The following is an 18,034-nucleotide window of genomic DNA, read 5'->3' as shown; positions in this document are numbered from 1 at the left end:
CAAAGTATTCAGGGAGGACTAATGCCTTTGGAGTAAGGGCCTGACAAACCCTTTTTTGGCCGCTCATCCACCTTTATTATCTACCTCTTACCCAACTCTTACCTGTGGTTCCAAGAATCTGTAGCATGTGTAGTGACCACACTTTGGTAAAAGTATGTCTCAAAACCAGGTTGAGATTTTTAAGCAACAGGCCTCAAATCTGTGGATGAGTTAGTGTGGTCTACCCCTAAGCATGTGAAGACTTCCCTCAACAGAATGGGCAGATGAGAACAATTTGTTCCAATAGCCATAAAAAAGGCAGAAGTAATTATTGGGCAGTGCTTAGAGCTTGGTCAGTCACTGAAAACACTGAAGTCATCTACTGCATCCTGGACTATCAACAGTCATCCTGACTTTTGTTTAGCCACAAAAATTCAATGACTCTGGAAAAGAGAGTGAGGCTGACAAAGAACACACAACAACAATATGTCTTCTATGAATACAGAATACAGAATCTTTTATCATGATCCCCCCATTAGAATATAAACTGCTTAAAGAAAAGGACCATATTTGTCCCTTTCCTTCTATTTCTGGTTCATAGAACTTTGCCTAGCACAGAGTAGACTTAATAAATGCTTGTTTGTTATTAATCTTGCTTAATATACCATTGTTTTCTCCTAATATTCCATGACTTCCTTTTAATTTAATTACTATATATGTATATTATATAACTTATTATATAACATAATATAATAATAAATTAACATCACCTGACAGTTTAATGGGGAAAAATAAAATACGATAACACAGGTGAATGTACCAAGGAAAGTAGGCAGTCCTGGGATCATTGTCATCTGTCATTACTCAGCAGCAATTACTCATTAAGCGACTGCTCTGTGGGGAGTTCTGTGGTACAGTGAAGGAACCAGTGAAGAGTAAATTAAGTAAAAACAAATTCTACTCCTGATGAGCTTCTATTTGACTGATGAAGACAGCAAACACACATGTGTATGCATACGCTGATTGTATAGAAAAAAATACAAAAGAATTATGATCATCACCTCTTTTTTCCTAGCATAGAACTGTTACATTTTTGTTGAGGCCCAGGCAAAAGGTGTCCCAGAAGTTTAATTTTAAACTATTAAAATGTAAAGCTGAACAGAGAATTTTGGGCCACCATGTAGAAAATATGTTATTGATTTCCTCTGAACAAACAGCTGTCTGCTACATCCTGTATAATGAGAAATATGAAATATGTTAATACTTCTTTGTTTGAGAAATGTCTGCCCAAATGCTACTTCTTGAATGACCAAGTAAAACTGGCATTTTCTCATAGAAAGAAAAAAATATATAAAAAAAGTTGAGAAAGTACACAGATTGTTGCCTTCAAGCCGATGAGGGTAACTCACCTCATCTCATCAGACCACTCGATATCCCCAACACAAAATGAGGCATGTTTTTCCTATCTTCACAGCTGGCACTAATAAATAACAAGGTTGGAGCAGATTGCAAAATGAAAGGCGCTGTCATAGTAATTTCTCCTCTCTCCAGCCCCCCATAAAGTGACACCAGTGGGGGGCAGAGGAAAGGGAGCTGATAAAGAAGAGGAAAGAGGAGAAACTTTAAAGGTGCCTAGTAGCATCCTTATATTCCCCACAAAGGCAGAGTGGTCATTCAATGTAAGCCCTTCTTTATTAGCATGCATTAAACCTATACATTGAAACTTAAGAATCTCATCCGACTCCCTTAACTAGATCCTTTAATAAATATGTGAATTTTCTGACTGCCAAGAGGTGTAGAATAGAAGGACAGTTCAAAAAAGGTAAAGAGAAACACTCAAAAGGAAGATGATATTGAAATTAATGGATGCCACTGCATAATTAGATTCAAACAAGGTGGACTGGGGAAATGGGGGAGAATAAAAAAGAAACATTGTACAGCTTATGTGCTCCTCTAGGGTCTTCACCATAGAAAGAGAGCTTACGAAAGAGCCTTAACTTCCTGGATGGGACCTAAAAGTAATGAATGACAAGAGGACAAGAGGCCCAAAGTATGAACAGTCATGGATTCATTGTGATAAAAATCAGTAGAGATGTTAATAATAAGAAGGATATCATACATGCCATTTATGTAAACCATACTATGTCCTAGGCACAAGACTGAAATGACTGAACAATTAAATCTTCTAGGAACTATATATGCTTTATCAATATGATCTCATTTGATCTTGACTCAACTCTTGGAGGTAGGTAGTATAATTAACTCATTTTGCAGTTGAAGAAACTGAGGCAAAAAGAAGTTAAATGAAATAGCCAAGGTCATAGCTAGTAGTTTTCTGAGACTGGATTTCAACTTGATACTTCCTAGACCTGAACCTAGTGTCCCATCCCCTGATCTATAATTTGCATATTGATCAGATCTGTATCTTTGAATATTTTATTATATGAATATTCTGTGAAAACAACACCATAGCTACAATAATGAAAAGCACATTCTGAAAGATATTTTGTACATATACATGTGGATGTGTATATACTCACATACACATTTTGGCATATATATAATACACTAATATACATATATACAAAATTATATATGCATATATAAAGCTGATTTGATTTAATAATGGAAATGGCATGTTTAAAAGACACATCATTATATGCCTTCCTATTGCACCCTAAGGACCACTGGGACCCCCTGGCAAACTTGTACCTGAAATCAACTATAAGTGCAATTTCCACTAATTAGAAGACGAGCTCCTGAAAATAAATGTTTCCTACTTTAAAAAAAATATATATTCCCAGTCTTGGCATAATGTTGTCCAAGTGGAAAGTGCTTAGTAAATATTTTTCATTCAATAATTCATATATCTAATTTTTTACATTTATAGATATATTTATTTCATATATATGTATGTGCATACCCACACATACATATACATGCACACAAGCAGATATTTATACACATAAAATATGTATGAATTTATGTATCTATATCCTTTCTTTTCCTTACTTTTTTTATATAATTTTTATAATCATTTTCTTTTTCAATTCATGTTATCTCCCTCCATCATTTCCCCATCCTCAAGATAGAAGGCAATATTATATATGTTATTCATACATTATCATGAAGTACATATTTCTATCTTCATCATGTTGTGAAAGAACACACATATCATTTGTGCTAGTGAAAAATTCATGGAGGAAACAATGTGAAGAATCACATATGCTTCAATCTGCATTCAGACTCTCCATCAATTCCTTCTATGGCATGGATATATTTTTTTTCATCATGAGTCCCTTAGAGTTTTTCTAGATCCCTGAATTGCTGGTCATAGTTCACTCATTCACAGAAGAATATCAGATATTACTATTGTGGTTGTGCACAACATTCTGCTAGTTCTCCTCACTTCACTTTGCATCATTTCATATAAATCTTTCCATTTTCTTTTTGTGATTGTCTTTGTCATCATTTCTTATGGCACTGTAGTACTCCATTATAATCATATACCACAACTTGTTCAGCCATTCCTCAAATGACAGAAATCCCTTCAGTTTCCAGGGCTTTGCTACCACAAAGAGTTGCTATAAATATTTTTGTACAAGCAGGTTCTTTCCTTTTCTCTTCGGTCACTTTGGGAATCACACCTAGGGGTGATATGGCTGGTTCAAAAGCTATGCTCAGTTTTATGGCCATATGTACACTTTTAGTAAATATGTCTATATCCAACTAACACAATCTCAAGAAACAACTACCACAACTAATGCTTTTTTAGAGCTTCAATATTCATCAAGTGATTTACAAATATGTTCTCATTTGATTGATCCTCATAAACTCTGGGAGGTAGATGCTATTATAACCTCCTTTTTCAGATGAAGAAACTAAGGAAGAGATGATTTTTTTTTACTTAGGGTCATGCAGCTAGTGTTTATATGAGGTGACTTTGAACTCAGGTCTTCCTGACCCCAAGTCCATTGCTCTATCTGCTACACCATCTAGTATGATCATAGGAGCTTTGAACAAAGACATGGAGATGGGAGATTTAAACTTAGAACACAGTCATGGAGATGTGAAAGAGCTGGAATTCCATTGATGAAGAATGGTAAAGTCAATTATCCAAACCAGAACTATGAAATACATGTTTTATAGCTCAAACTAGATTATGATATAATTTGGAAATTTTTAACAAAATAAGGAAAAATAAAATAGGATGTAATGTTAAGGTATGGTTTTCTGAATCAATATGTGGTCAAAAATATTTTTTATGTTCAGACCCCTATTCCCATTTTAGTTTAATACCACTGTCTGTGTAGAGAGCAATAATGTAAAATCATCATCTGTTGCCACTTTGATCACTGGGCAAAGAGTCAGCTATTTTTATTGTAATCTGTGCAACCCCCAATATGGTATTGAATATTTTTCCACTCACATATTCAGTTTTAAAATAGAGAACATTGGCTTTCTGCCAGGGCATGAGTGATGACATGACTAGATTATGACAAGGCTCTCTTAAAAAGTTCAAGCTCAGGTCTCTTAAAGCCTTATTATGAATTGCCATGTACGTAAATCTCCTTGTTATGGGACAATGATATTTCAAAAACTAAATATCTCATTAGCCATAGTTCTTAAATAATGGGATACCATTCATTGCAGATTTGGGATATAACTGGACAATGGGCAACTTAGAGTGGAAATAATAAAAGCTCAGGAGCAAAACTGGCCTAAATCACTCATCTCCACTACTGCCTTGGGATCTGGAAGATCTAGATAGAGAAAGCTGCTAATGAGGTGAAGGTCATGAGTTTGATCCCCATATGGCCCAATTATCTTTTCATAGAGCAAATCTCTGTTATACAGCCAAGGAAGCTGTCCGTGACCTCAGCCACATGTTTTAATAGTGAAATACCATTGGTGGAGAAGATTGCAAAAGGTAAAGATAGTCTCCTGTCTTGAAATATAAGACCCACCAGTGGTGATTAGAAGGTAGCCTTCGTAAACCAGAAAGAATAGGGAGGCCCCTTCATTGACTCTTCTAGCAGTGCTTCCCTGACCAGGGAGATGTAAAGTGGCAGGCGATCATTAGCAGAGACTCCAGAGTTCTTGAATTCTTGATTTCTAGGTCAAAAGCCTATGGTTCCCAGATCATGAAAATGTCAGACCTGACCCTTAATCAATGCCTCTCCCAAAGGGCAATCTCTTTACTGTTTAGAAGCATCCCCTTGTTATTGTAGAAAACCATGCCAATGGAAACATCATCCTGCTTTCATGTTCAGGCCACTTTGTTCTTAATTTCAGTCTAGTTAGGTTTCTTATGTTAGTCTAAGTAGCCAACTATGACAGAAATAGCAAGATGAGTTTCTTGACTTGAAGCTCAGTCTACAGAAGCTTATTAATGACTCTTTCAAAAATAAGAACTACAAACTTCTCTTCCTCAAAAATTAAAAACACCCAAGAATGAACGTATTTGCAATCCTGAGTCAATTGGAATGTACTATTAAAATAGTTAACAGGACATGAGCTATACCAAGACAGTAGAAAATGGAATGTTCAAGGAAGTTAATATTCTCTGTAATTGAATTTCTAGTTAACCGAAGGTCAATAAGATCTTTTGTTGTTGTTGTTTTAACTTTTGTCACTGAAGACCTCTCTGAAATGTATTCGTCCATTTTTAGGTAACATAGAATTTAATCTAATATTCCTTTGATTTAGGATCATACAGTGTACTGTTTCAGTAATTCTGAATATTGATTCTCACTGTCGGGTTGTAAAGATGGGTAGAAAGTGAAGGGGATTGAATTGAGTGCGTAATATCCCCAAGATACAACTCAGATATTTCACTTTTTCAAAATCTGAAACCCTACCATCAACTTTTTTTTCTCCCTTGAGCTTAGCCTACCTTTCATGAAAATACAGTGTAGGGAAGGGGATGAAGTCCAATTAATGTTTGATTTCTAGTTAATCAAAGTTTTACCTACCGTTGCCTCAAAGGTAGGTCATTGATTTAAATGAAAAGTGTCATTCTATTCTGGGAATGGCATTACCTTAAGTAAGATATTTGAATTTGTAAAAAAAAGTCACTTAAATTTAAACAACTCAGAAGAATATATCACATTCCAATTTCATTTAGAAAAAATTGATAAAATTGATAAATTGACAAATCAAGTGGGACTGTGAAAACTATGCATGCAATCACAGAACTTGTGGAGCTGGGAACTATTATTTTTTTCCAAAACAATCTAGTAGTGCACAATCAGAGCTAGGCAACTAGTCAGATTGTTCAACTTAGCAATCTTGCAAGCAAGACTGAATCCTTAGACTATTAATAGAGATGGGGAAAAAAGATCCATATGAACACAGATATATGTAACAAACTAATCCCTCAAAGTCAAATACTGGAAATAACCAGTAGGACTTATGAACTTAGGAGGAATGACTAAGTGGATTGTGATTTACTGATATATTGGAATTGGTATTATCAGAAACAACAGGGAGGCAGCGTCAAGATGGCGGCATAGAGGCAGTGAAAGTTCAGACCTCTGAAAAACCCTTTCTCACTGATTAAAAACGAAATGCTTCTAGGGGACTGAAACCCAAATCTAGCAACAGGCCAGAGCTAAGGAACCCTACTGCTGGAAGAAACAACAAATATAAAGAATAAGTGTAAAAACCAGAAGGAAAACAAAGTTGCAATAGAGTACTTAATTGCTCTGGAGTCAGAAGGCCTGGGTTTAAATCCCACTTCCAATATTAGTTACATAGGTGAGCTAATGCAAGTCACTTAGTATTTCTTGTGTTTCAATTTCCTTCTCTTTAAAATGAAGGAAATAGAGTAGATGAGCTCAGAGCTCAAGATCTGTAATCCAATGAGCTATGAAGTGATATAAAATGGAGAAAGAAGAATCAGAAGTTGCAGAAGAATGTTGGTTTTTAAAGAAATCTGAGCCAAAAGAAAGAAGAAAAAGAGAGCAATAAGTGAACTAGAATTTCTTGAACACCAGGATTGGCAAAAGGAAACATGGAAGAAATACAATGTTGTTTGGTATCATTCTGTGATATTAATCACACATGTTTTAACTATCAGAAGTGTTTAATTGTTGAGTTAAGCTTTATGAGCACATCAATTACCAGATGAAGAAATGGTACATTCTTACTGCTAAACTCTCCTAATGAATTAAAATAAGACTACAATTCACATACTATAGAACAGTGATGGTGAACCTTTTAGAGGGGCAGGTGATGTGAGAAATATCCTCAGGTGCCTATGGAGAGAGGGAGGGGATCAGCCTCACCCACATCACTCTGGCTTTTTAGTAATTCACAATGGTGAGCTCTTTGCAAGGGCTATGGCACAAGTGCCCATGAAGGGCTCTGAATACCCTCTCTGGTACATGTGCTGTATATAGGTTTGCCACCATAGCTATAGAACATGTCTGCAAACTTTAAATTCAGTAGATTTGAAAAGTCAATCCTAAGGTACAAGCTAGTGTAAAATAGGTATTTAACAAGAACAGAAGGCTCTATGTCTAGCTGAATTCATTTGGGTACCTGCACAACTCAAGATAAACAAGCATTTGACATTCAAAGATATTCACACTGTGTGATGTGATATTCTCTCCTCAGGATTGTTAAACAATAAAATACACTGAAGTGCCTTTCAACAATTGAAAGATAGTATCTAACTAAATCACTGTAATTGTGCTGTTTAGGCATGAAAAGTTAAGAAATTTAAATGGCAAATGAATAGGTTTATTTTAAGTAGACTCTGACTCTGGACAGGATGAGATACTTTTCCGTCCCTGCCCCACCCCAGATAATTTTCTTTTCTTAAAACAAACAATAGAGAAATTATATGATACTATTAAGTAGGTTTTCCCCATTGTTTAATTAAAATAAAATTTCTCAAGACAGTGGTAGAAAGAACTGCCTTTGCTTAAAAAAAAAACAAACAAACAAAAACAAAGGTGAACTTTACCAACTCAGTTGAATGTCAAGCCCATCTAAATCATAAATGGGGTAGCTGGGTAGCTCAGTGGATTGAAAGCCAAGTCTACAGACTGGAGGTCCTGGGTTCAAATCTGGCCATAGGTACATCCCACCTGGGTGACCCTGGGCAAGTCACTTAATCCCTATTGCCTAGCCCTGACTACTCTTCTGCCTTGGAACCAATACACAGTACTGATTCCAAGACAGAAGGTGAGGGTTTAAAAATAAATAAATAAATCCTTTACAATAAAAATTAAAATGTGGTAACTTTGTTGTGGCTCAAGATATGATCAAAACATAGAAAACATAATTATACTTGTTTAAACACAAACCTATCAATAATATATAAATTCCTTTATTAGGTCTACTGAACAAAATTTTCAAATAGCCATTCATGATGAAAATTCTCTAGTTCACGAAACCAGTTTAAGTGTGGTGGCAATTGTAGATATTAACAAGAAACGAAAACACTCTTGTGATGCCTGATATCTCCTTTTCATAATAATAATGGCAGTGATACAGCAAACTAGCTGAGTGAATAGATCATCAGGCCTGGAGAGAAGAGGTCCTAGATTCAAATGTAATCTAGTTGTATGACCCTGGGCAAGTCACTTAACTCCAATTGTTTTGCCCTTACACCTTTTCCACTTTGGAGCAGACACTTAGTATCACTTCTTAAACAGAAGGCAAGGGTTTTAAAAATAAAGATAAAAAATAATGATAGCACACAAATTTTACTCATTGGTGGCTTTTCAATGATATGCCATCTAGGTCTTGATCATTGATACAAGTAAAACCCAGTGGAATTGCATGTAGATTATAGGGGGGAGGGGGAGCGCAGAGAAGGGAAAGAACATGAATCATGTAACCATGGAAGAATATTCTAAATTGATTAATTAAATCAAAGATATGCTATCAAATCCTCCTTTTCATTCTTGCTAATATCTTCAGAAATGGTTTTTGTCCAAAGGATATATTTCTCAGAGTTATCCAAGTATTCCATCAATATTTTCTCTCTCCAGATGATTACCTTTGGTTTCATTGGCATCTTCATAAAAGCATCTTAAAGCCTGACCAGTCTTTTGGCCAAGAGTCCACTTAGATTAGGTCCAGTCTTGTGCTTGCCTCTTGTTCAGCTGTGTGTGTACACACTCCTGTGCTAAAATCTTCTTGCCCTACTCAACATCACCCATTATGAATTTGGCACTGTCTGAATTTTATGCCAGATTTTCTTTATGATTTTTCTGTATTTTGAACATTTTTTCTTGTGTAAAAAGATGCCTAAGAAATAAAGGAAAGAAATAGACAGTCCCATCTTCCTTCTTAAGGCCAAGAATTATTAACTGAAAGAAAATGTGCTTAGTTTGTCCTAAGTAAACAGTAAAATCATGCTGGAAATAGTTTTCAAACTCTCCTGACTCCAGAAAGTCATCTTGATGGTGGCAGGAGGGAGAATCAAAGGCAGCCAGAATCAAGCTTCCATTCCAGCTTTCCTTAATGGCTCCTGGAGGCTTATTGAAGCTTCAGAATCATTTGGTTGCTTCTATTTCTACATGGAGCATGATGGGAGATTATAAGGCAAATAAAGAGGAGCATATTTACTTCTCTTATTTCAGTGAGGTCCAATAGGAGGGGCTGACTATGTGGAAAACCTAGATTATACTTGGTGTCAAGAAAGAAGTGAAATGCTTATACACACCCTGATAATTCTAGGACAGAGGGCCATGCTAGGAGGGTAGAAGAGAAAAGGGAGGATAAACAAGATCTTGGTGGCTAGCTAAATGATATTCCCAAGAGGACAGTTGGTTATGCCTTCTAGAAATGACTTTTTTTCTTTTTGATCTAAATTTAGAAATCACCAACAAAAATAAGAGAAAAAATGATGCACATTTTGTTTGTCCTACTATATTGTAAAGTGCTTGAGCAGAGGGCAAAAGCTTTTTATTTTTGTTTGTCCCCAGTTAGAAATCCAATTCTTTGCATTTAATAGGGACCTTGAAATTTTATTGTTCATGTTGAATGATAAGTGGGTAGCAATTATGAAATTTAATGTATTTAAATTAACTAAGGATGTATAATTAGGTAGACTGTGAAATCATGGAGGGATAATAATAACAACATAGCTATCATTTATACAATAATTCATATTTATACAATATCTTGAGTTTTGAAAAGCTTTTTCAAATACCTCATTTTATCCTCATACCAACCCAATGAGATAGGTACTATTAGTACATTTACATCTCAGTAAACTGAGGCAGAGAGAAGCAAAATAATTTGTCAAGTGTTACACAGCTAATATGAATCTGATATTGGAATTCAAATCTTACAGGCTCCAGATGAACTCACTAGGCACATAGTATCCTCCAATAATTAAAATATATATTTATAATTAGAAATCTAAATTTTTTATATTATGCTCCATATTTATAGCTCTATGACCACATAAAATCAGAAACTCAGTTTCCTTATCTGTAAAATGGTTATAGGACTACTTGTTCTGTTTATTGATATGGTGATAGATAAAACATTTTATGTGTCATATATATAGGGACTGTCATTGTCCAGATTTAATATTTTTACTAAAATAAAAAATCTGTTGTCTCTATTTCCTAGTTATGTAACATTTTTTCATTTCTGCCTTTAATTGTCTCCTGTCCTCACTATATCATGTGTCCAAGGTTCTTTCTGATGCCTTTTTGGAGATGAAAAAATTTTTCTTTGGAACAGGGAACTTTGGATTATAACCCAATGGAAATTATTAGTAGGAAGAGGAGGAGAAAGAGAAGGAGGAGGAGGAAGTAGTAAGTAGTAGCACTAATAGTATTTGTAGGAAGCTTTACAAATATGATGCTGTTTGGCCCTTGAAATAACCTCAAGAGTTTGGCACAATTATCATCCCGATTGAAATTTGAGAAAACTGAGGAAGCATTTAAATGCCATGCCCAGGGTCATACAGCTAGTAAGTGTCTGAGTTCATATTTGAACTTAAAACTTCCTGGCTCTTATCCCGATGCTATACCCATTACCACCAGATTGGCACATTAGTACCTTATCTACAATTTAGAAACTCCAGAATTGCCTAATAGCACTCAATGGGTAAATAATTTGCCCAGGGTCACCCAGCTTATCAAGTTTCATAGTCAGGATTTGTACCCAGGTTCTCTTAACTCCACAACCTGTTCTTTCTTTTTCTTCTTTCTTTTTTTTGTAAACCCTTACCTTCCATCTTGGAATCAATACTGTGCATTGGTTCCAAGGCAGAAGAGTGGTACGGGCTAGGCAATGGGGGTCAAGTGACTTACCCAGGGCCACACAGCTAGGAAGTGTATGAGTTCAGATTTGAACCTAGGATCTCCCATCTCTAGGCCTGACTCTCCATCCACTGAACCACCTACCTGCCTCCTTAAGACCTGTTCTTTCTATACAAAATACTACACTGTTTCTTGTTTTCTTTATTATTCAAAATATCCTAAAAGACATCTGACTACAATTATCAAGTAGAAGAGGAACTGGCTAGAAAAACCAAAGTTCCAATTTTTCATTGCAACCCCATCATTAAATTTCTCTGTGAGAATAAGAGGCATCACAGTGGAAAGTACACTGATCTAAAGATAAAGGATCTGGGTTCGTAGCCTCCTTCTGACACTTTGTGAAAACATTTATTTTTATTATATATACAATATAATATGGGAAATAATAATGTAATATATACCATTTTGTTGTACATAATAAATTATAATAAATATATTTATCCAAGAGAAAAAATAAATTTCTCTGTGACACTGTACATCACTTAACTTTTCTAGACGTCATATTCTTCATCTTAGAAATGAGAGTATTTAATTGATATCCCTAAAATCCCTTTTATCTCCAAATATCTAGGATACAATTTTCAAAGATACCCTTATAAAAAATTACCTACATCAAATAAAATGGAAGTTTGCCCCAACCACACCCAAGTTGTATAATGATACATATTCTTTTTCTTTCTCTCTTTTTTTTTTAATGTTTGCCAGGCAGAACAAGATAATGGTCATCCTCTTCCTGCATTTGCCAGCCTTCATATTGAAATCTTGGATGAAAACAACCAGAGCCCTTACTTCACAATGCCCAGTTATCAAGGCTATATCTTGGAGTCTGCCCCTGTTGGTTCAACCATCTCAGACAGCCTCAACTTGACCACCCCTCTCAGAATCGTTGTCTTGGACAAGGATATAGAAGATGTGAGTTGTGTTCTTTCATTTTGTTTAAATATATTTCATACTGATAGATTTGGTTATTTTTTTTCCAGTTGACATAAAGAATGCCTTTGACTTTTATACTAGGGTAGCAATTAGTATAAATGAACCATGTGTAAGTAATTCATCTAATGTTTTTTCATGTTAGCCTGATGGAGAGGATATTAGAGGTAGTATCAGAAAGACCCAGTTTCAAATATTGCTCCTGAGGTTTGAATAACTCTATGACCATGGCTAAGTTGTAGCATTGGAGACTGAGATTTTGAAAGGCCATTAGAGGAGGATATCTCCTTCATGGATGAGGAACATATGGCCCATCAGTGACTTGCCTAAAGTTACGCAGATACTAAGTGACAGAGCCCGTTTTCAAGCCCAGATCCATTTGCTTTCAACCTAGTGCCCTTTCTGTTCTACCAAACTGGCCCCCACCCGAAGTCAGAGCAAATCTGTGAGCCTCAAATATCTCCCTAATACTTATTTCACTAGGTGTAGATAAGCCACAATCTGCATTGGTAGAATTCTAGATTCAGAGCTAAATATCAGGACATGAAAAAATCTGATATTTCATAATCTGTTAAGTGGATCCCTACTAGTCTAATAACAATGATGGCTAAGGTGATCATTGCTGTTTTCCACTGCTCTTTGTAAGGTAGACAAATGTTGACACTAAGTAGCACCACTGATATTTTGTCATAGGTTACATTCTACCACTAGTATTCAGTTGTCAGTCATGACCAACTTGTCATGGCCCCATTTGGGGTTTTCTTGGTGGAGATCCTGGAGTGGTTGGCCATATCCTTCTCCAGCTAATTTTATACATAAGGAAAATGAAGTAAACAGTTAGGTGACTTGCCCAGGGTCACATAACCAGTAAGGCCAGATTTTTAACTCACAAACATGAGTCTTCCTTCCTCCTGGCCCAGAATGCTATCCACTGCACCACCAAACTGCTTGTATTCTATTATTGCTTGTGGTTTAAACTTGTCCCCCTTCTCTTTGCCTTGCCCTCCATCTCCCTTTCTTTCAGCTACTCTTTCTTCTTCTCTTCTTCTATCTTTCCTTGTCTGTTTCTCTTTCCCATTACCTTTCACTCTTCCCTTCCTATATATGGACTGCTGGAAACAAATATCCTACTCCAAGGAGCTGCCAAAGTGATTTTCTATGAGAATAGATCTAATTATGTCATCCCACTATTAAACATTTTCTAGTTTCCCCTTTTGATCTAGAGTAAAATACAAAGTCCTCTGTTGGTTATTCAAAATGCCTCTTACTCTAGGCCTAACTTACTTTTTTAGCCTTATTACACAGTATTCCCCTGCATACACATGCACTACATATTCAGTCAGACTGTTGCCATAGTTTTTCATATATAATTGCCCCATCTCCCATTTCCATGCCTTTACATTGGATTCCCCCATTGCTCTAATGGACTCTCTCCTACCATGTTTGATAGAATCCCTAGTTTTCTCCAAGTCTCAGTTAACCTATAGCCTTCTGCTCTATGTAAAATCTTTCCTGATCTCCCCAAGTTGCCATGAACTTCTCTCCAAAATCACCTCATATCTATAATTAAGTACATGCATATAGACTTTGATATTTTATTAAGCTGGTTAAGAACAGGGATTTTCACTTTTACCATTGTAACTTCAAGGCTTAGTCCATTGCTTGGCACATAGTACTTTTTTGAGTGAGTGATTGGTTCCCTTCCCTTCCTTCTCTCATTCTCTTTTTCCTTTTCTCTTTCCTTCCTCTTTCTCTTTCCTCCCCTTCTTTATTTTCTATCTATTTATTTTCTTCTCTTTTTCTTGTTGCTTGATACCATGGGCTAAACTTATTGACTGAAGGGAAAATATAAAAAAGTTTTTTTTTTTTCCAAAGAGGATTTTTTTTGCTAAAAACTCTTGACTACGAATTCTAATTATTTGAAATAGAAATGGGCCAGGCAACACATGACATTAAAGGGAAGAAAAACATCAGGACTTTTGTTAGCCACATTCAATTATCTTTTGTCACTTTCACAAATTAGTATCCCTTTCTTTCCTGCTGAATTCTCTATTCATTCTGATCTCCAAAATCATCCAGATTCAGAGGAAATAGTGAGTACCCATTAAGGATATCTATTGCTCATCAGTGCAGCCATAGATAAAATAAACTTTGACTGGTGGGTTGTGTGTTTTGTTTTAAGATTCCTAACTGGCATTCATAAAAGTCAGAAGTAAAAAGTGTCCTTTTGGAAAAGAAAAAAATTTTGATAATCATTCTTCTCCTCATTATTATTATAGTAAATTTATATAATGTTTTAATGCTTAAAAACACTTCACAAATACCTCATTAGATTCTCAGAACAACCCTTGGAAATAGGTGGTATTATTATCCACATTTTTAAAATAAGGAAATTGATGCCAAAAAAAAGTTTACATAATTTGCCTACAGTCATACTGTTCATAAATATTTCAGATGATATTTGAACTGAAGTCTTCTTGACTCCAGGCCCAGAACTCTATCCATTGTACTGCCTAGAAGACATTGAATTTACTATCTATTTAAGGATTATATATTACCTCCCATACCATATCTCATTTGAACCTTGGGGCAACTGTGTGAGACAGCTATTCCAGGTATTAATATATATTATACAATTTTTAAATGGCACAGAACAGAGCATTGTGTTGTCAGTGATCACAAGCTTGTAATGTTCTCAAAACGTATGAGGACTTCCTGACTCCATCGCCACTATTCCATTCTCTACAGCTCTTGGCTGTTCAGAGAAGAATAAAACTATCTATTATCACACTTCTGTCTGAAGATGCTTGAAATCCTTGAAATACCTGCTGTTTCAACATTTCAGGAGCACCAAAGAGGCAGTGTGAATGGACAGAAAATTGGCTTCAAGCCAGGAAGCTGAGTTCAAGTTCTTCTCCATATTATTGACATGGCTTTGAATATAACACTTAATCTCTCGATGCCAGAGAAAACTCTACAATTATAAATGTTAGAGCAGGTGGTAACCTATACTACTGAAAGGAATTCCATTCTCCAGGCGTCCCCTTTAATTGATAAATCAATCCAATCACTACTACCACGAGAGCTCACATTTGAAAACAGTGCCGTACACATCTAACACACCCAGTGGAGATGAAATGGATAATTGTTGAAAGAATGTCTACGGCTATCTATGTTTTGTTGATATTTGTGTTCTTTCTGATTTGCTCACAGGTTCCACCAGGTGGCATTCCTGTAGGTAGTACTTAGTGCTAAGTGTGTGGTTTTATGGTTTGCAGTTTCATGGGAAAATGGGGGATGTGGGAGTTGTTCTCTGATGTGGTTTATTCTATTTTTTTATTTTCCCTGTAAGTCAGACTATTTCTCCCTCCTCTACTTCCTGCATGTAAAATTATTTTAAAACTACAAATATTTTAAAGCTTATTTCAGAGATAACAATTTTCTGAATTAACTGAATATGTTGATATCTTTGCCTGACCCTACGATAATGAACATGTTTTGCATGTCTACATATATGTATTCATGAGACATGCATCAATGTGTCTCTATATTTCATATAGGCATAATAAATAATGACAAGTAAATAAATTCTCATGGCAGGACAAGAATTTATGTACTTTATACTCCAAATGATCTGTGATTGCATCAGGTTGGCAGTTCCCTCCAACGTTAAAATCCTAACTCAACACTACCTAATTGTACAAAACCCGTCCATGTGCTCCCATTCAATCTCTACTTTGATTTCATACCAAAGATCCTAGAATTATGTTTGAAAAAAATTGGCTCTTCCAATTCTAAATACAGAAATTTAAGTGATTGGAAGTTTCCTAGAATGTCTTGTTTCTTTGCTTGTAATGCATGCATTTGCTAAATCTGTGTAGCTTTGTTTCTCTGTGTGTGAGCCAGGATGCAAATTATTCTCAGCATAAATAGCATTAAAATTAATGAGACAACATTTGAGCCTTTTGTCTCCCAGGCAGAGTGGAATCTGTGACATCTGTTTAGTCAGTTTGTTAGGTTAAAGAACAAGCACCAACTAAGGTCAAGCAGTGAAAAAAAGAATTAGAGAATTTGGAAATTGCCCTAGCTACACTTCATTTCAGTGAGTCAATTTGTAGAAGAAATGAACTCCCATGTTGTCTCGAACAAGGCCTCCAAGATCTGATCTCGTCCAGGTTGGCATCTGACAGGGATCTGGTGATCCAAACACAGGTGAATTTGTTTATAACCCTCAATGAAAATATAGCCAAACAAAAGGACTGATAATTTTGGAGATGAAAATATAAACAGAAAGATAACTAGGTCATTCATGAACAATTCTTTCTTGCTATGATGTCAACTTATATTTGGTGTTCCTCAATTGACACCATATATTCATTAGTTTTCCTTCTCAAAATGAGTAAATTCTAAAACTAGAGCCGATTCCAAAAAATCAGTGATTGCTAGTATTGAAATTTAGGCAATTCACTTAAATTTGTCATTCACTACTAAAATATAATAGAACCACCACTTAGCTTATAAATTATTCTCAAATACCTGGGCTTAGATATTTTTAAACTATTTATGCTGAAAAGATCTTTTGTTTTGAATAAAAGAGTATGTCCAAGTCAACTTTCTTTGTAGCATTAGGCATCGACTAGATGTTTTAAAATATTGTTTATTGATTAAGGTTTGACAATACTAAAATACGTTTGTACATGTTTTTGTGACTCTTCAAATCTCAATATATTGTGTTAACTGTCAACCCATGATAGATTTGTGTGAAGATTGTATGAAGATGTTACATGTTTAGAAAATATATTTTCTGTAAGCAAAATATATTTGAATTTGAATAACTGGTTAACATAATTCAATATTCTCAACTATGTTATCCATTTTTATAAGCTTGATAATTGGAAAACAAGAGACTCATTCAAAATCCCATTATGTTTTGTCTTGGAAAGTATATTTCTGTCAGCTCTGAGGATGGAGGCATTTTAAAATTGAAGAGGAAGATTCATTTTCTTTAAATGAATTTAATGTGATTGTATCCTTTTTATCCTACTCCTCATATATGCATAGTAATCAATCAATAAATAAACATTTTGGGGGCAGCTGGGTAGCTCAGTGGATTGAGGGCCAGGCCTAGAGATGGGAGGTCCTAGGTTCAAATCTGGCCTCAGCCACTTCCCAGCTGTGTGACCCTGGGCAAGTCACTTGACCCCCATTGCCTAGCCCTTACCACTCTTCTGCCTTGGAACCAATACACAGTATTGAATCTAAGACAGAAGGTAAAGGTTTAAAAATAAATAAATAAATAAATAAATATTTCTTAAGTATCTCTCATTTAAATATATCATGTTAAATACTGGGGAAACAAAACAAACAAACAAAAAAGACACTGTGAGTTTACATTCTATTGAGAGAGACAGCACATTTGTATTTATTATTTAATTGTTTTCAATCATGTCTGACTCCTCATGACCCTATTTTATGTTTTCTTGGCACAGATACTGGGGTGGTTTGTCATCTCCTTCCCTAGCTCATTTTAGCTCCAAAAAAACTGAGCAAACTGTGTTAAGTGATTTGCTAGTAATGTGTGAGGTTAGATCTGAACTCAGGTTTTCCTGATTATAGGCTTGGCACTGTAACCACAAAAATGTGGGTTTCAAGACTGTGAATTGCCAAAACTGTAAAGATAATTTTTAGTGTCTTATTTTAAATAAAAAATAAGTGGACTCCATTGGAAAAATTACCAAATATGAAAATACCCAAGTCAGCTGGGTTTTATGGAGATTTTAATTAATACAAATGAAGGAATTAAGGAAAGGGAGAGAGAGAATAAGAGA

At 35.4% G+C, this 18,034-nt stretch overlaps 1 protein-coding gene across 2 annotated transcripts in view; it reads left to right on the top strand.

Annotated features, from left to right (window-relative positions):
* Positions 1–18,034, top strand: part of PCDH15 (protocadherin related 15) — a 1,570,906-nt gene that overhangs the window by 1,151,375 nt on the left and 401,497 nt on the right. For both annotated transcript variants that reach the window (XM_056795634.1, XM_056795629.1), the window contains one exon: positions 11,982–12,188. In XM_056795634.1, coding sequence (XP_056651612.1) covers positions 11,982–12,188 — 207 coding nt within the window. The remainder of the gene's footprint in view (positions 1–11,981; positions 12,189–18,034) is intronic.

This window comes from Monodelphis domestica, chromosome 1 (assembly GCF_027887165.1).
Source record: "Monodelphis domestica isolate mMonDom1 chromosome 1, mMonDom1.pri, whole genome shotgun sequence".
Taxonomy (NCBI): Eukaryota; Metazoa; Chordata; class Mammalia; order Didelphimorphia; family Didelphidae; genus Monodelphis; species Monodelphis domestica.
The sequence above is the reverse complement of the archived record's forward strand: the minus strand, read 5'-3'. Positions and strand labels throughout refer to the sequence as shown.